The sequence below is a fragment of the Manis javanica genome, chromosome 6 (assembly GCF_040802235.1).
Source record: "Manis javanica isolate MJ-LG chromosome 6, MJ_LKY, whole genome shotgun sequence".
NCBI classification, from domain to species: domain Eukaryota; kingdom Metazoa; phylum Chordata; class Mammalia; order Pholidota; family Manidae; genus Manis; species Manis javanica.
In genome coordinates this window covers 85117691-85137939 of record NC_133161.1, presented here as the reverse complement: position 1 = coordinate 85137939, position 20249 = coordinate 85117691, and the positions used below count along the sequence as shown (strand labels likewise).

The 20249-nt window shown below is 36.2% G+C and overlaps 1 protein-coding gene across 8 annotated transcripts in view; it reads right to left on the bottom strand.

The window, feature by feature from the left end:
* Positions 1-20249, bottom strand: part of MAGI2 (membrane associated guanylate kinase, WW and PDZ domain containing 2) — a 1446279-nt gene that overhangs the window by 298587 nt on the left and 1127443 nt on the right. For all 8 annotated transcript variants that reach the window (XM_073238936.1, XM_073238938.1, XM_073238937.1 and 5 more), the window contains one exon: positions 17798-17855. In XM_073238936.1, the coding sequence (XP_073095037.1) occupies positions 17798-17855 (58 nt within the window). The remainder of the gene's footprint in view (positions 1-17797; positions 17856-20249) is intronic.

Genomic DNA, 20249 nt, shown 5'->3' with positions numbered 1-20249 from the left:
AATTATGCCATTACTGGGAGAGCAATGTGTCACACAGATTAGATGATAGTTTCATGTGACTGTAATGGGGGATGTCTTTTCACAGGATTTATTTGTTCCTTTTCATAACACACACACAAGCTTGGTGAATTTAGGCCCTCAAGCTGGGCTGAGTTTATATGTTTCATTCTGAATCTCTAAATAAAGATGAAAGGCACTATGCTGAATATTTCAGAACACTCCATTTTGCACACTTTTTAAGTCACTCAATTATTGTTCAGATTTAAATTATTTAATAGATGCCACCATTTGTGGAAAGCAACAATGGTTTGAGGAATGAATGTCAGCTTTGTAATTGAAGGAGAGAATTGAGGGAGCCTAATAGATAGTAGAGGGAGGTAGGAACTAATACTCATAGAGCAAATACTATGTGCTCAGGTAAACAGATTCCATGCTTTAATTCATCTGCTCCTCAAAGATGGTAATTTTCTGCAGATCTTATAGTTAAAGGCAGATGGATGAATTGAGCCCAGCTGTGTGTTGCATCAAATCCAACAACATTGATTTATGTGGTTCTGACACAAATATACACTTACTTTTTAAGTGATTACTACTTATGTATATGCAGGCATGGCCTATTTGGTAATCTGCAATATAGATCAGATCAGCCAGGTGATTCTGTTTCTTTTTAAAAAACGGAGTTCATTGTGAAATTGGAAACTTTCACAGCTTTGTAAATTACCTGCTCATTTTCTGAAAACAAAAATGTGAAAACACATCACATCATTTTGGTTATTGACTTTTAAAAAAAGAAAAAAAACATGTACAAGTGCATGTTTTATGGATCGTGAAAAGTGAGAAATGAAATGGCAAAGACAGTACAAATGAGGAGCTGGGAGACCTGGCTTTGGGTCACATGGCTTTCAAACCAGAAGAGTCTCCACTGAGGACTGCCTTTCAGCTCTACTTGAAACTAATCCTAACTTGCATTTTCCTGAACTCCACCCTTACCCACTCTGGCAGTGGAACACGGACTCACGTCTTTGGCAACTATGGTAATGATAATAAGATGATTCTGCACTATTATTTATGAGTAAGGATAAAGTTAAATTGAGAATGAGGGTGGTTAATAATAACACAACTATGCATGTCTTTTCTCAAACTTTTTTTTTAGTTTTGCAAAATCAACCTTATTCTTTTTTTCTACTGTTGTATTTTATTGAAGTATAGTTGATATACCAGATTATATTGGTTTCAAGTATTCAGCATAGTGATTCAACAGTTAACTAACTACTCAAGCATTGAAAAGGACATGTTAGGTCCTGCTGAGGTCCAGTGATGCAATAAGAAATGAAATCGTGGTACTTAGCAAGACATTCCATATATGGTAACACAGCAGAACCTCGAGGTCTGGTGAGACTCTCCCCAACTCAGCTCACATAAAAGTTACCTGTCAGTGGTGGGTTAGGCCACGAAGAATAACAGGGGCAAGGGGAGCCACCTGCACTTTATGGAATCCTCGGACTTACGGGTTTCACCAAAGTAAAAGCCACTTACAATGAGTCTGAGTTGTCATTCTCTTCTATTTTTGAGTCCAAACCAGCATTTGGGGTTCAAGCCACATTTGAAGAGTAAGTCTACCACTCACTACTTTTGTGAAATGCCCCTAGTATCTCTAAACTGCCTAGTCTATAAATATCCCATTTACTTCACAGGACTGTTTTAAAGTGCACACAGAGAAAATATATGAAAGTGTGTAGATGAAACATTGTATAAATTTAAATGGCTTAATATCATAGGTGAGTCAAGTGTAACTTAAATATAGACAATGTAAAGTCTCTCAGTTCGCATCCTTGGGCTGCAACTCTGTTTCTACCACTTCCCAGCTTGAGGGCCTGGCTTCTGTGAGTTTCTCTGTCTGTAAAACAGAGATTAACATTGCCTAACATTAAGTGCTGTGGTCATGACTAATGTAAAATGCACAGTATATACCAATGTAAAAAGCCTAATATTAAGCTTAATAGATGACTTAATATTATTTTTCTGGGTTTACTAATAGTTACTAAGTTTTTACATATTTAGTCAATGTCCCAAACTAATTTACTAAGGAATATTACAGAAAAAAGAAAGACATTCATTCCTATCATTTTTATCTATCTGAAAATATATTCATGTTTTTTGACACCTAATTAAAACTGGGGGAAGTAAAGTAAGAATAGAATGAAGGGACTTTGTCAGCCTCCATTATGTGAGTATTGTACTTAATGGAAACTTCAACTAAGATCTTTACATTATGATTAACAGACACATGGTGCTTACTAAGCTGTCAGAACTCACAAACCTAATGGTGAGTTTCTTCTAGGCTAAATTAATGCAAAACTAAATTTACTAGTTGAACACAGAAAGTAGTTTTTCTTTTTCCTGTAGTAGATTCCGTTAACCTTCTTAGCCACAGATCAAAAAACTTTTTCTCTTGATAATTTTAAAGTTCTTCTTATGTACCTAGATTGAATTTAAATGTAAAATTTGATAATAAAACTTTTTATCACTCCAATTTTTGTCACATGATTTAGCTGAGTTTATTGTAATATAATTTCACCTAGTTAAATATGAAGTCATCTGTTGAACACTAGTAATAAATAATGTTTCACAATGTCACTTTGTATTATAAAAAAGGGAAAGCAATATATTCCTTTCAAATGTATTCAGTTTTGATAGTGGTACAATAATAGTTCTTACCCTTACATTTTTAAATAAGCTTATTTATCTTCCTGCCCTTTGAATAATAATCATAATGTAATCAGTTTCATGTCTGTAGAGATCAAATACATTTCTGTTTTTCCTGTAGCTTTGTAAGGGGATTCTTTATAGCAATCCACCATTTATGGAAGCTTCTTTTCCATAGTACTCCTATGATGGGATTCTTAAAATCATTAAAATAAAATAAAAGAACGGCAACACACATTTTGTCCAGCCAAATAACAAGTAGAAACGGAAAGAAAATGCTTTCAAATTTTAAGTATTCTTTGATCAGAAGTCAGAATGAGACAATAATGAGGCTTAATACAGAAAAATAGCTAAATTTATCCTTAACACAAGTTGCTGTCGATATTCCTTGACCTAGAAGAGATTTTAGAGATCACCTAATCCAAACCACTCATTTAACAGATAAAAGCCAGGGAGGGTAAGTGTAATTTTGTACTAGCCTGTAAATAAAAAAATCATGAATACAATAATGTACAAACTATTATTAGCATCATGGCTATGAAATGAAAGGAATTTTGAAAAACGTTATCTGCATATTGAAAAAGATGAAATTATAGTTCTTATGTGGTGTGAAGGCATTGCATTTTACCTATTTAGAGGGACCATCCTGTTTTATTCAATAATAATATATCCAAAGAGTGACTTCAATCTGCTGCTTCCTCTATTTCACTACATTCCCTCATCCCTTTGACAGTATTAACATCTCTCTGAGCTGAATGTGATTCTAGTTATGTATCTATTAAAGATCTATCTAAAAGACTTAAATGCCAGCCAACTACTTTAATTCCAGAAAGAACTCTTTTCCAAAACCAATGGAAAAAAACCACGATCCGTTGTCTCAGTATGCTAGTCTCCAACAGGAAATGATCCTGAGGGAGTTTTAGGATTATTTCGACTCTGTCATTTTCACTTCATGTGCTAACTTTAGAATTTAGTCTCAGTTTAAGATAGGACTCCAAAGAATGTGACAATACAGACTGGTAGCCTGAGACAATCTGCAGTTCATGCGCAGGAAGCCTAGCATGTGTAATCCAGAGGGAGGACTACTAAACTATGTAAACTAACTATTCTATATAGAATTATAACACTGGTCTACTTGTTATTTAACATTGATTGGCAAGAGGCAAACAGGATTGTCCAGTGAACGATGGTGGCAGCTTTCTATGGGTGGCACAGCAATGAGTTACAAAGGACCAGGGTGTCCTCCTCTAGCAGAAGGGTCAGTACTTCCCACGCAGCTCTAGGGGAATAACACTCTCCAGGCAGCTCACATCCAGCTCAAAAGGTTTTCTGTAAATCCCTCTAGCAACAGTTCCCCAAATGCAGACTGTCCGCCCCGCTTTCACAAGGCCATTCTCATCCTCTCGTGGTCCTATAAGAACAGTGGAATAGGAGGGAGCACGGTCCTTCCTTCGGAGCGCACAGCCCGGTGCTTCCAGTTCTGACCACTCCTGCCTGCCCTCTCTCCCTGGGAGGACAAGGGCTCAGGTGTGTCCTCCCAGGATGCTGCCTCTACCACTAAGTTCCCCTGCTCTCTGCAACCCAGCACACTGCTCTGCTGTTTGTCTGTACTTAACCTCCGCAGAGTCCCATTTGTTAGATTCATAAAAAAAGGCTTAAAGAACAAAATAAAGTCAGTGTTTATGTTATATTTATTTTATCCACATATATATTCCCAAAGAAAAGTTGATGCAGGGATAATAATTCCCCTGTCTTTTATTACCGACTTTGAGACAAAGAAAATAATTGATTAGAATTGCAAAAATTATTTAAAAAACATTTATATGTAACTCTAAGGTCAAGGCAAATAATTCATTATTATTTGTTAAAGTCGACCCACAATTAAACCAATTTAAACTTCGAGGTACTAAATCATTTTTTTATTTGGAACCAGAAGATTTGTTAAATAAGGTAGTTTATGAGATCAAACAGCTGCTAGCAAAAGTGTATTTAATTACAGAATTGAGTTTTCTTTCCTTTAGTTGAAAAGACATTCAAGGGAGGGGAAGGTAACTAGAATACAGGGCAAATTTTGATCATATTAGTATGATCCCCAGTAATGGTAAAGTATCTCACAGCATGAAAGATTACCTCTAATCATAAGTAAGCGGGTGAGCTGGGGGTGGGTGGTAGTTGGTGGGGGAGAAGGAAGATTGGCCATGAGATTTCATTTTGATTGAAAGGATTGGAGTTTAAAAATATTTAAGGGACCATGGCAGAAAGAGTAAAAGGAAGCCCTAGGCCTTTCTACGGATCTATGGTTGAATGATGGTATTAAGAAAGTAAATCAATAGCCAGTTGAAATTTATGTAACATGACTGAATGATACAGAGGAAGTAAGTAGGAATGGCCAATTACAAACCATCAGAAGTGCTATGTAGCAAAAGGCGCATGTGCCTGGAGCTAGGGGATCCATCACTTTTGAGTCCCGACTGCTGTTCTCTCCAGGCTGAAAGGAGTGATGTCACAAGCTGTGAAATTGGCCTGGGTCAGCTGCACGGAAGCCAGAGTGCATGTCTCCTGACTGTAGTTCAGCTAGAGATAGAGTACTATATTGATCTTGGTATACTTGTTCTGTTTGTTCAACTGTGAAGTGAACTGATTTATGCTTGTATAATAATTATGAGAAAATATTTTGGAAAGTATAAGGATTTTATATTAATATAAAAACATAGGTACTCTACCTAGTCTTTCTTAGCTCTTCATGGCATCAGAGAGCTCTGCCTTACCAGCCATATGCTCTGGGAGAACTCACTTAACCCCTCAGAGATTCAGTTCCCTCATTGGTAAATGTTGTGATTGATATTTGAGATAATGGATATAAAAGCAGGTTAACAGTTAAAATAATGCCTTAAACAATATTATTTCTACTATTACAGTGGTACCCTCTTATTTTTAGTTTTGATTTCTGTGGTTTCAGTGAACCTGTGGAGCAGATGACCTTCCTTCTGACACAATGTCAGAAAAGTCAGCAGCAGCCTAACGCTATGCCACAATGCCTGCATTTCCTTCATCTCATTTCATCTCACCATGTAGGTATTTTATCATCTTACATCATCACAAGAAAGCGTGAGTACCGAACAATAAGGTATTTTGAGAGAGAGACCACACTTTTTTTCTTAAAATATATTGTTATAATTGTTCTATTTTATCATTATTATTGTTAATCTCTTACTATTTCTAAATTATAAATTAAGCTTTATTTTAGGTATTTATGTATAGGAAATAAACAGTATATATAGGGTACATATACACATATAGGACAGTATATACAGGGTTGGTGCTGCTTCAGGCATTCACAGGGGTCTTGGAACATATATCCTGTACATAAGGGAGGACTACTGTATTTTCACAAATTCCTAGCTATATAAGGTGTTGTGTACCATGGACAATTACGACAAAAACAACTTCCTTGGGAATTACCCTGAAACCTCAACCATTTGGAAGCCATGGATACATCAACTCTGCAGTCCTTGCTTTATTATTTTCAGTGGGTTTATGTCACTAATCCCAATGCTATTCTTTATTAAATGTGGCACACTCTAACCATGAGATTAAGTTGTATATTTCTTACAAATCAAATAATTTCCCTTAGAATTGTTCACTTTTGGGGTGTACTGTAATCATGAAAGCTGGAAAACCAGTAATGCCTTATCCATGATCACAAGATAAAAATAACTAACATTTACTCGGGCATTTACTACAGATCTGTGTTAAGTGCTAACCACCACCTGTGGAATGAGACGAGGTTCAAATTTCAGCTCTATTATTTAGCACTTGATCTTTACTTCAAGTAAAAATATCTTTACTTCAGTTTCCTTCTGTGGAATAACATAGACTTCAAAGGATTTTTGTGAGGATTAAATGAGCTAGTATAGGCAAAGCACTTAAACACTACCCGATGCGTAGGAAGCACACTATAAAAGTTCTACCTTTCCCCTCCCCTCTCTCTCCTCCACCTTCTCTTCTTCCTTCTCTACAACCTGACTACTCAAGATCTCAACCAGGAAGCTGCAGAGCCAACATACTATGAAACTCAGCAGTCCACACACTTGGCCACTGAGTCATAATAACTGATGTGACCAAATGCTACTTGTAAGGTTTAGAGTTCATGTTAGCATAGAATGTCTCTGAGCAACTTCACTAACAATGCCACCTCAATCAAGCATCTTCTATTACATAAATTTGCAAGCTGGAAAAGGATTTCTTTGTTAAATAACTATTTAAGTAACATCCAAAACTTCTTGCTAGTTTTTGAAGATTGATGAAAAACTGAAAGTTTGAAAAATTAAGTTTCAGGGTAGGAAAGAAATTCTCTGAGAACAAGTAAGATTTTAAAAGGGTATTCTTTTCTGCTTTTTTATAATTGGGAATGTTTTACATTCATGCTGACTTTTTAAAAATTCTAACGTTAGGAAGATTTTTTGTCTTGGAACATTTACAGAGCTTACTCAAAGGCATGAAGAAGATAAATATTCCTAGGATATGATGTTGAATTAAAATCTCTTCCAACAACTTTCCAGCTTGCTACGTCATGATAAAAACTCATCATTAACCATGAAATGAATGTGTTTTTCCTTTCCCATTTAATGTGATGTTGAGGATGTGCAGTATCTTTCATACTTTCTGGAACTGCACACAAGTAACATTTTATAGTAGCAGATGTGTGACATCACAAGAAAAACTTGTTAAACCTTCACATGAAAATCACATCTGTCAGCCCCTACTAGCGTTTTGACTATAGTTATATGGTTTGCTTCTCCGTCTGTGCCAGAAGAGGCAGCTTTGCATGAAAGCTGTTCTAGGAAATTGTGTCTTCTGAACTAGCTAGTTAAGCGAATTGTGTAACTGCTATTAAAATCAAAACATACCCAGCAGACGTAATTTCACAAAAGAGGAGAAAAACAACTGCACTTGTACAAAAGTCACAGCTGCTCATCTCTACATTTTGCACTTTTTTCATTAAAAATTTTTCCCATTCTTTATGAGCAGTGACAGTTACATTTCTAGTTAGCAACTTTAGGACATCTTAACATATTACTAAGTGCTGTACAATCATGGATTTGGTGTCTGTCAGGAAAAAATCGGGCTAACTTCTTTCTGCTGCTACATAGAGTAGAAATGTGGTCCATCTGTCCTGTCTGTAGATAAAATGAGGAAAGACAATGAGTAGGGCCCATTGTTCTCTAAAATACAGAGCCAGTGGCTGCCTCCATTGCTCCAAACCAGCACCAACATCCCTATGCTAAGGCCCACACCCTATGGACTCCCCTTCCTAAGGGTCCTGTACAAAGTCAAGCTCCACTGGCCATGTGGTCCAGGGTTACTTTCAAGTCACAGGTAATGGAGCTGGTGACTCAGCATGCTTGTGTCAGAGGCCATTCTCACAGGGCTGTGTGCAGCATGGCCTCCTGTTTTTCAGTGTCCTCTGGAGACTGGCCTTGGGGGAGCCAGGGAGGAGCCATTCTCTAGAGACCCCTCATTCTTCTCCAGTAATGAGGATCAGAGGCTTGTTTGGACCATTACAGATTATGAATACTAAATTCACTGGATGCACTGTGAGCAAGAGTTTTGAGTCTTTGCTCTACAGTCAGGGTGTCTGGGTCCAAATGACAGCCATTTCTCTCATATGTGTGATACTGCTTAAGTTACTTAACTTGTTCAGCCAGAGTTTTCCTACCTGTTAACTTAAGACAGTTTACCTCATTATCACTACAGAGAGAATTATAAATGTGGTAATGACTGCTGAGTGCTTAGCCCAGTTCATGACTATACTAAGTCCTCAATAAATGTTAAATCTGTTGATGATAGGATGATGATGATAATTTGTCTGACTTTTGAATATATTAAACCTGTAATGTTAAAATTGAGTTGCACAGGACAGCATTCTGGGACAGAAGGGTAAGGTCAGTGACAGTGTCCAACACTGCTCTGTCTAGGCTTTTCAGCTTTAAGTTGTGTAAGACACTTTCCCTGCTATTGATTATTGGAATTCCTATCTGCTTGTCTCTGAGACTGACAGGAAAATGAGTGTGCAACTGCACCAGAGGCAGAAGGCTGATTTCAGTCTGACATGCCTGGCTGATGACAGAGAACCTACGCAGCAACATCTCTTCAGAGTTGTTGGTCTGTTTGAAGAGTGGCTGACTGCAGCTGGACTGGTAGTGTCCTTGCACAGGATTTTTTGCAGAGGGTGGGAAGATGGAATGTTTTCCGTATTTTGTATCCATGCCGCTAAGTGCATAATTGGGCGTATAATTAAACCCTAAAATGATAGATCTACAGAGAACCCACTGTCCATTCTCATTAATGGAATTAGTGAATCATTTTTCTTGACTACAGAATGCCCAATAAGACCACCTTGCTTTGTTACATTAACTGAATATTACAAATTAAAATATATGATTCCTTATAATATTGACTTTAATGTTATCACTACAATTATAAAGTGCCTTAATATAGGCTTAGTGTGTTTTATATTTATAATATTTATAATGAAAAGTTGATATAGCAACATAACAAACTGGACAGTTACCTTTTTTCCCCTGTATAATTAACTATAAGAAATTAGGTGACATTTGGATGGTTTAAAGATGGCGGCATGAGAGAAGAGACAGAGAACTCTTCCCCAAACCACATATAATACAAATATATAGTTAATATAAATAACCCTAAAAGAGCAACAGGAAAGAAGGTGGTGCCAGGCTGCATACACCTGGAGAAAAGAGCAAACCTCATGAAAAAGGGTAATGTACCAAAGCCTTGATCCAGTGGGATGCAAGCTCTTTCCTCACCCAGCTCACTGGCAGAAGGAAGAGAAACTGAGCAGGGAGGGGCTGGAAGCCTAGGGCTGCTGAAAACCCAGCCCTGGAGATATGCTTTGGGAGACAGGTACAGTAGTGGGGAAGCAGGAAACAGCTCTTTCTTCTCCCCAGGCATCAGTGTTGCTCCCCTGAGACCCCCAACATCACTCCAGGGGCTGAGCAGCTCCAGAGAGTAGAGCCTCTGGGCATTAGAGGGCTACGCATACAAATATAAAATGTCAAAGGAACCTGGTTCAAACCAAAATCCCACAAACACCAGAAAAAGGGCCAAGTGAAACTGAACTCATCAATCTTCCTGAAAGAGAGTTCAAAATCAAAAACACAAACATGCTCATGGAGGTACAGAGAAGTATTCAAGAACTCAACGACGAATTTAGGACAGAGATTCAATCATTGAGAAATTTCGTATTTGAAATGAAACATACAACAGAGGGATTTAAAAGCAGATTAAATGTAGTAGAAGAGACAGTGAATGGAATAGAAATTAGAGGAGAGGAATACAAAGAAGCTGAGGCCCAGAGAGAAAAAAGGATCTCTAAGAATGAAAGAATATTGAGGGAATTGTGTGACCAATCCAAATGGAACAATATTCACATTATAGGAGTACCAGAAGAAGAGAGAGAAAAAGGGATAGAAAGTGTCTTTGAGGAGGTAATTGCTGAAAACTTTGCCAGTCTAGGGAAGGAGATAGTCTCTGAAGCCATGGAGATGCATAGACCTCCCAACACAAGGGACCCAAGTAAGACAACATCAAGACACATAATAATTAAAATGACAAAGATTAAGGATAAAGACAGTCTTTTAAAAGCAGCTAGAGAGAGAAAAAAGACCACATACAAAGGAAAACCCATCAGGCTATCATCAGATTTCTCAACAGAAACCTTATAGGCTAGAAGGGAGTGGCATGATATATTTAATGCAATGAAGCAGATGGGCCTCAAACCAAGAATACTCTACCCAGCAAGGTTATCATTTAAATTTGAAGAAGGGATTAAATAATTTTCAGATGAGCAAAAGCTGAGAGAATTTACCTTGCACAAACCACCTCTACAGTGTATTTTGGAGGGACTGCTATAGATGGAACTGTTCCTAAGGCTAAATAGCTGTCACCAGAGGAAATAAAACCACAATAAGGAAAGCAGAACAATTAATGTCTAAGCAGATGTAAAATAAAATCAACTACCCACAAAGTCAGACAAGCCATAGACAAAGAGTACAGAATATGATACGTAATATATAAAGAATGGAAGAGGAAGAAAAAGGAGGAGAAAAAAAAAGAACCTTAGGTTGTGTTTCTAATAGCATACTAAGTGACTTAAATTAGACTGTTGAATAGTAAGGGAATTACCCTTGAACCTTTCGTAACCACGAATCTAAAGCCTGCAAAGGCAATAAGTACATACCTATTTATAATCACCCTAAAAGTAAATGGTCTGAATGCACCAATCAAAAGACAGAGAGTCACTGAATGGATAAAAAAACAAGACCCAACTATGTTGCCTACAAGAGACTCACTTCAAACCCAAAGACATACACAGACTAAAAATGAACAGATGGAAAAATATATTTCATGCAACTAATAGGGAGAAAAAAACAGGAGTTGCAGTACTTGTATCAAACAAAATAGACTTCAAAACAAAGAAAGTATCAAGAGATAAAGAAGGATATTACATAATGATACAGGGGTCAGTCCAACAAGAGGATATAACCATTATAAATATATATGCACCCAATACAGGAACACCAACATATGTGAAACAAATACTAACAGAATTAAAGGAGGAAATATAATGCAATGCATTCATTTTAGGAGACTTCAACACACCACTCACTCCAAAGGACAGATCCACCAGACAGAAAATAAGTAAGGACACAGAGGCACTGAACAGCACACTAGAATAGATGGACCTAATAGACATCTACAGAACTCTACACCCAAAAGCAGAAGGATACACATTCTTCTCAAGTGCACATGGAACATTCTCCAGAATAGACCACATACTAGGCCACACAAAGAGCCTCAGTAAATTCAAAAAGATTGAAATTCTACCAACCAACATCTTGGACCACAAAGGGATAAAACTAGAAATAAATTATGCAAAGAAAACAAAAAAAATCCCACAAACACATGGAGGCTTAACAACATGCTCCTAAATAATCAATGGATCAATGACCAAATTAAAACAGAGATCAGGCACTATATGGAGACAAATGACAATGATAATTCAACACCACAAAATCTGTGGGACGCAGCAAAAGTCATGCTAAGAGGGAAGTATATTGCAATACAGGCCTACCTCAGGATAGAAGAACAATCCCATATGAAGAGTCTAAACTCACAATTAATGAAACTAGAAAAGGAACTAATAAGGCCCGAAGTCAGTAGAAGGAGGGACATAATAAAGATTAGAGCAGAAATAAATAAAATCGAGAGGAATAAAACAATAGAAAGAACCAATGAAAGCAAGAGCTGGTTCATGGAGGAAATAAACAAAATAGATAACCCCCAAACCAGACTAATCAAGAAAAAAAAGAGAGTCTATACACATAAACAGAATCAGAACTGAAATAGGAAAAATCACTACAGACACCACAGGAATACAAAGAATTATTAGAGAACACTATGAAAAATTCTATGCTAACACACTGGATAAACTAGAAGAAATGGACGACTTTCTAGGAAAATACAACCTTCTAAGACTGACCCAGAAAGAAGCAGAAAATCTGAATAGGCCAATTACCAGCAACGAAATTGAATTAGTAATCAAAGAACTGCCTAAGAACAAAACCCCTGGACGAGATGGTTTCCCCACTGAATTTTATCAAACATTTAGTGAAGCCCTAATACCCATCCTTCTTAAAGTTTTCCAAAAAGCAGAAGAGGAGGGAATACTCCCAATCTCATTCTATAAGACCAACATCACTGTTATACCAAAACAAGGCAAAGACACCACAAAAAGAAAATTATAGACCAATATCCCTGATGATCATAGATGCAAAAATACTCAGCGAAATATTAGCAAATTGAATTCAAAAATACATAAAAAAGATCACCTATCATGATCAAGTACAATTTATTCCAGGGATGCAAGGGTGGTACAATATTAGAAAATCCATCAACATCATCCACCACATTGACAAAAAGAAGGACAAAAACCACATGATCATCTCCATAGATGCTGAAAAACGATTCAACAAAATCCAACATCCATTCATGATAAAAACTGTCAACAAAATGGGTATAGAGGGCAAGTACCTCAACATAATAAAGGCCATATATGACAAACCCACAGCCAACATCATACTTAACAGTGAGAAGCTGAAAACCTTTCTTTTAAGATTAGAAACAAGACAAGGATGCCCACTCTCCCCACTTCTATTCAGCTTAGTACTGGAGGTCCTAGTCACAGCAATCAGACAACACAAAGAAATAAAATGCATTCAGATTGGTAAAGAAGTTAAACTGTCACTGTTTGCAGATGACATGATTTGTACATAAAAAAACCCTAAAGAATCTACTCCAAAACTACTAGATCTAATATCTGAATTCAGCAAAGTTGCAGGATACTAAATTAATACACAGAAATCTGATGCATTCCTATACACTAACAATGAACAAATAGAAAGAGAAATCAAGAAATCAATTCCATTCACAATTGCATCAGAAAGAATAAAATACCTAGTAATAAACCTAACCAAGAAAGTGAAAGACCTATACTCTGAAAACTGCAAGACACTCATGAGAGAAATTAAAGGAGATACCAATAAATGGAAACACATCCCATGCTTATGGATAGGAAGAATTAATATTGTCAAAATGGCCATCCTGCCTAAAGCATTCTACAGATTCAATGCAATCTCTATCAAAATACCAACAGCATTCTTCAATGAACAAGAGCAAATAGTTCTAAAATTCATATGGAACCACAAAAGACCCTGAATATCCAAAGCAATCCTGAGAAGGGAGAATAAACCTGGGGAAATTGTGCTCCCTGACTTCAAGCTCTACTACAAAGCCACAGTAATCAAGACAATTTGGAACTGATACAAGAACAGACCCATAGACCAATGGAACAGATTAGAGAGCCCAGATATAAATCCAAGCATATATGGTCAATTAACACAAGGTAAAGGAGGCATGGACATACAGTGGGGAAATGACAGCCTCTTTAACAACTGGTGTTGGCAAAATTGGACAGCTACATGCAAGAGAATGAAAGCGGATTCTTCTCTAACTTCATACACAAAAGTAAATTCATAATGGATCAAAGACCTGAATGTAAGTCATGAAACCATAAAACTCTTAGAAGAAAACATAGGCAAAAATCTCTTGAATATACACATGAACAACTTCTTCCTGAATGCATTTCCTTAGGCAAGAAAAACAAAATAAAAAATGAACAAATGGGACTACATTGTACTGAAAAGCTTCTCTACACCAAAGGACATCCTACAGTATGGGAGAATATACTTGTAAATGACATATCTGACAAGTTGTTAATGTCCAAAATATATAAAGAACTCACACACCTCAACAACCAAAAAGCAAAGAACCCGATTAAAAAATGGGCATAGGATATGAACAGATTATTCTCCAAAGAAGAAATTCAGATGGCCATCAGGCACATGAAAAGATGCTTCATATCACTAATTATCAGGGAAATGCAAATAAAAACCACAATGAGATATTACCTCACACCAGTTAGAATGGCCAACATAGAAAGAACAACAAATGTGAGGTGAGGATGTGGAGAAAAGCAAACCCTCCTATACTGCTAGTGGGAATGTAAACTAGTTCAACTATTGTGGAAAGCAGTATGGAGGTTCCTCAAAAAACTTAACACAGAAATACCATTTGACCTGGGTATTCCACTCCTAGGAATTTACCCAAAGAATATAATTTCTCAGATTCAAAAAGAAATATGCACCCATGTTTATTGCAGCACTATTTACAGTAGCCAAGATATGGAAGCAACCTAAGTATCCATCATTAGATGAAGGGATAAAGAAGATGTGGTACATATACACAATGGAATACTATTCAGCCATAAGAAAGAAACAAATCCTACCATTTGCAACAACATGGATGGAGCTGGAGGGTATTATGCTCAGTGAAATAAGCCAGGTGGAGAAAGACAAGTGCCAAATGATTTCCCTCATTTGTGGAGTATAATAACGAAGCAAAACTGAAGGAACCAAACATTAGCAGACTCACAGACTCCAAGAAGGGACCAGCAGTTACCAAAGGTGGGGGAAGGTGGCTGGGGAGGGAGGGAGAAGGGGTTTGAGGGGCATTATGATTGCCACACATGGTGTGGGGGGCATCATGGGGAAGACAGTATAGCACAGAGAAGGCAAATAAATAGTGACTCCGTGGCATCTTACAGTGATGGACAGTGACTGCAATGGGGTATGAGGGGAGACTTGATATTATGGGTGAATTTAGTGACCACATTGTTTTTCATTTGAAACCTTCGTAAGAATGTATATCAATAATATCTTGATAAAAAAAAGAAATTAGGTGACATTTATCCTGCAGAAATACTCTATGGAGTAAAAATGATGAATAACCACTATGGTCACATACACATTCATATAGAGTCCATAAACAAGACTGCTATTCAGAACAATGTATATCCTGTGAAAATAACAGTTTAATGGAGATGAGATGCACAGTTTTTGAACAATTAAAACAAACTATACAAATTGTTAATTCATTTGAAAATTTAAAATGGACCAGTTGTCTTTGCTCTTATGGATGACTCCTTATTTCAAGTAATGTTTATATTATAGAGAATAAATTGAGGTATTTTAATTATTTTGAGGCAAAATTTGAGAGGACATTTCTAAGTATAATTATACTTAAAATTGTCTTTAGGTTTGACTTACTGGTCTCAGTGTGCAGGTTGGTCTGATTTGCCCATACGCCTGATTATTTGTTTGGTACACTTTATGGAGTTGTGTAATGGGGAGAAGGCCATGACATGCAGTAGGACTGGATGCAACTTGAAGGAACTTAAGCTATTTGACTCACTATGACCTGTATCTATGATTTCACTATCACTTGAAACCTAAAACCATTAAATATGTTAGTCTGATCTACTTATATAAGACATAACTGACTTGATTATGAATAATTTTCTGCCATAGCAGTGTACTTGAAAAATGAAGTACATAAATGTAGAGAGAAATATAATTTAAGAAAACCAAAAAGACAACTATTTGAAGTATAAAGATAATGCAGACAATTTTCTTTTAGGGTCACAGCTGATGTCCAGTTCAATAATTAACCACTGGGGACTTTACTTGAAGAACACACAGATCTTTACTTGAAGAACACACACCTTAGTGATCAAAAAAGTAGGAAGCATTGTTATCTGATGTGTTGGTATCTTCCCCACCCATGATAGATAATTTGGGCAGAGAAGAAAGGTCTGAGCTAAATACTGTTTGCCACATTGGAAGTCAGCTTGAAAGGAGTTGAGGACATGGAAGAACAATATGAAAAAGTAGAATAGGACAGGGGTCTGCAAACTATATCCCACAGGCCAAATTTGGCCAGCTGCCTGTTTCTGCAAATAAAGCTTTATTGAAACACCATTCATTTAAGTGGTACATATGGTTGCTTTCTAGCCGCAATGGCAGAGTTGAATAGTTGTGACAAGAGGCCATACCACCGCCCTCCCTCCAAAAAAATATTTGTTTTCTGGCTCTTTATGGAGTTTCTCAACATCTGGACTAAGGAAAGAGTTCTTGTTCAATGAGTTCTACAAGAAAGTGTGTTAGAAATGAGATCTGGTATGTTGCACACCTTGACTCTCTTTCCTTACATGGAACTATCTTGGATTTCAGACCTAATAGGCTGAGGCATGGTACAGTCTGATACGGTGAATTAAAGGAAGCTAGCATTTATTGGAAACTTTTAATGTTGATAGATTTATCTAGGAGCTGCTGCTACACTATTATTCAAATATATGTATATTTTAATTGATTAGCAATGTAGTGGGGTTAGGGGGCCTTTAATATTTACAAGTGATTTTGCTTTATTTTTGCAATTACTGATACCTCCATGTGCTTATCCTACTTTTTGCATCTATTGAGTGTCCATATGACATTAGAGCATTAGATTCTATGTTATATGAATTCACCTTGACTGGAAATCACTGACTGTGGTGCCAAAATTGGAGGTGATCCAAATGCAGATGGTGGATCAAAGTACTCAAGACAAGTGCTCATGAGGGATATCCTCCAGGGCAGGTAACACACAGCAGCACACAGGTCTTACTCATAGGTACCTCCCAGTGCAGAGAAAGGGTTGACACCCAGTAAAAGCTCAGTAACTATTTGAATACTGTTACAAAAACAATTATGCAACAATGCCATCAATCTGTAACCCTTGACCATCTAGATTATTATTGTTAAATAGAACATGATTAGAGAAAACAGAGTTAGATCTTGATAGTGTGAACATCTTTAGTTTTTGAAACTCTGCATTTCTTAGACAGTATACTTCCCATAGGGAATATGTAGGCTTGGTTACTCACTCAAATAATAACAACACCATGCAAAAGCTAAGAATAAAAAAATTCTCTATCAGAAGACAGGGCTTTGGAAAAATAAATCACATATTTAACTTTTGAAAATTATGACTATTACTTGATTTCTCCTAAGAAAAAAATATGTGTATAATTTAACCCCTAATAGGAACTTTATTCAGAATAAAAGGATGCAGAGGGGTTAGCTCATATTATGCTAAGATACATTAACGCAAGGTGACCTCCAATAGATACCATAAAATAGGGCCTTAAAAGAGAAAAAATATCTAAATTTTATTTCATCCTTCAACTAGAAAGTATAGCTGCTTAATTTAATTGACTTTGAAATATGGTTTAATAGAGTATCTCTTTTGTACAATTAGTCAGCTCCCAACATTCTGATTGCAAAATGAAGAGCATTTACTTTGATACCTTTAACTATCACTCATTTAGAGGACAGTGTGAAACAATCTTTTCCAAAGGGTGTTTTAGAATCATGAGTCAAAGGAATGACAAATTAGCTAGCTGGAGAGGGACAAATCAGCTAGCTAGTGCTGCCAGAGTCTTCATGGATGCTTCAGAGTAAGATGAAAGGGAAATAAAAGGGTTGTTGGCCACACATGCTCAATAAATGAAATACTAACAATTTCACAATGTATTAATAACAAGTTAATATCAAACTCAGAGACTTACTCAACATAATAAGTGCCATATATGGGGTCATCGATTTTTTCCCAGCCATATGGAAGCTCTGAAAAATAAAGAGTTACTTCTTTCAGTAAATGAGTCAGAGATATCACAATTTTTAATAAGTAATATAATTTGATTTTTCATGAATTGCAGAGATAGGCTACCAAAGTGGAATAAAGTATTCAGAGTCAGTATCAAATTTCTGACATATACTGTAGGAAACATAAGCAGCATTGACTTGGAAATTGGCAGTTAAAACACAGAGAGCTCTCTGCTCTGCGGATACACTGCTGGTCTAGCTGTTTATCCCATGCCAGGCAGTAGGATGGAACACCATCATGTTGTCACCACTCAAGGCAATACAGAAGGCAAATCGCTGTCCTGAAAGTGCACACAGCTTTCTTATTTATTTGTATTTTCACAAGGAGGATTTCAGGATAAAGATCATCTTTTCAAAATATACTTCTGCGGATAGCAAATCACTTCTGATGACTGAAACAAGTACATGGTAAGTTCTCAGTTGACATTCTGCTAGTTGAGACGGGTAGCTTGCTGTTCTGTCCACATGGGTCAGAATTTGAATACTGCCAATATATTGTCTGGGCATAGTTTTTATAAAGTCTAAAATGCCAAACACACTTTCCTTGACAATGTAGTTCATATTTCCCATTCTCCATAGCTATTTTTAATATACAAAGATGTAAAATATCAACAATACTATAAATGCAACTGCAGGCAAAAACAAGCTATTTGAAAACCAGGCTTTGCCTTATAAAACTGTTTTCAAAAATCATTGAGCCTTTATAATTACTAACACCTATAAATATGTAGACTATCATATTTTTCTTTATATTAATTATATATATATAGAGGGAGTGAGAATTTGAAATCTAAGATATATTGACATGCTTTGAATAACATATTTAAATGAAATTTAAAAGCTTTATTATAGTTAGTAGTAACATGTTCACTGTAGAGAAGGCACAGATATTTTAAAAAATTAGAATCACCTGCAATTCTGCCATCCAGAGATAATCACTGTTAATCTTTTGGTGAATATTCTTAAAACATATACAACATATATATATATATTACACAGAGCCTGTGTAATCCCACCAGTCTTCTACTACTGACTATTTGGGACTTTCCAGTTTTTACCTGTAAATATAATATGTGTTGGATTTACTAAATCTATCATCATTCTCCTAGTAATTTAGTAATGATAAAATTCCTAAACATGGAATTTCAGATGAAAGGGCAGGCAGCCTTTTATGGCTTTTTATTGATATTGACAGATTACCACCTTCTCACTCAGTAAAGAGAACCAATTTAAAATCTCACTGGGAGTTCATGAGTGACTTTGTACCATCAAAATTAAGTACAGATCCACAATTCCTCATCCAAAATTTAGGGACAGACCTAGGTTTTGAAATTCAGAATTTTTCTGATTTTAGAAAGTTAACACAAATGCAATTTGTGTTATTTGCTATTCTATAGCACTCCAAGCAGAATCTGGGGAAGTACTTTATAATCAAACACATGAGAATTTTTGCAACCAAGATTCTGTCATTCACACTACGAGGCATTCAAATGGACTACTTGATATCAGTTAGCATTGGTTTGCTGCAAATGAGTCCAGGTCAGGATACATTTTGCGGCCAAATGAGTTACAAAAGGCAGTCTTTAAAGTTTTGGTATTTTGAATAGGTAGAAAAAGCATTATATATCATTATTTAAAAAATCAACCAAATTGATTTTAAAATGGAAGCCTGTAGTTGTTTTTATTTACATTTCTTGGATTTCCAGTTAGTTTGAACATTGTTTATTTGTTAATCCTTGAGCAATTACTTTTTCTTTTGTGCTTTTCTCATTAAAAAAAATCAATTCATAAGAGATCCTTATGTATTGAAGATATTAATTCTTTATCATATGGTACATATATATTTTTAAGTGTTTGCTAAGATTTTAGTTTTGCTGAACTTCTTTTAAATACATAGAGGTTTTACATTTTATTTGGCATATTTCTCAGTGTTTTCATTGATGTATTCTTTCACTGGAGCTAAGCTTAAATACTGAAGAAATTTTTCTAGTGTTTTTTTTTTAATGTAAAGTCTAGGTTATGACCTCACTTAATTCTTAGGTAAGTCGTGTCTTAATAAACATATAACACCAAATTGTGGAGCATCTTAAGAAATGTTTTTTTTTTCAAAATGATAATAAGAGTATTACTCAGTATTTACTATGGATCAGGTGCTGATGGACTTTCCATGTACTGACTTACTCTAGCCTAACAACAACTCAGGATTTAAAAACTTTGTACTCTGTTTCCAGTGATCTAAAGCAATTTAGGTCAATGTAGACACTCTGTTTAACATAGCATGTACAACACAATTGAGACTAAGGACAGTAACTATCCAGATGGTTTTCACCAAATTCCCCAAGCTACTAGAGAATC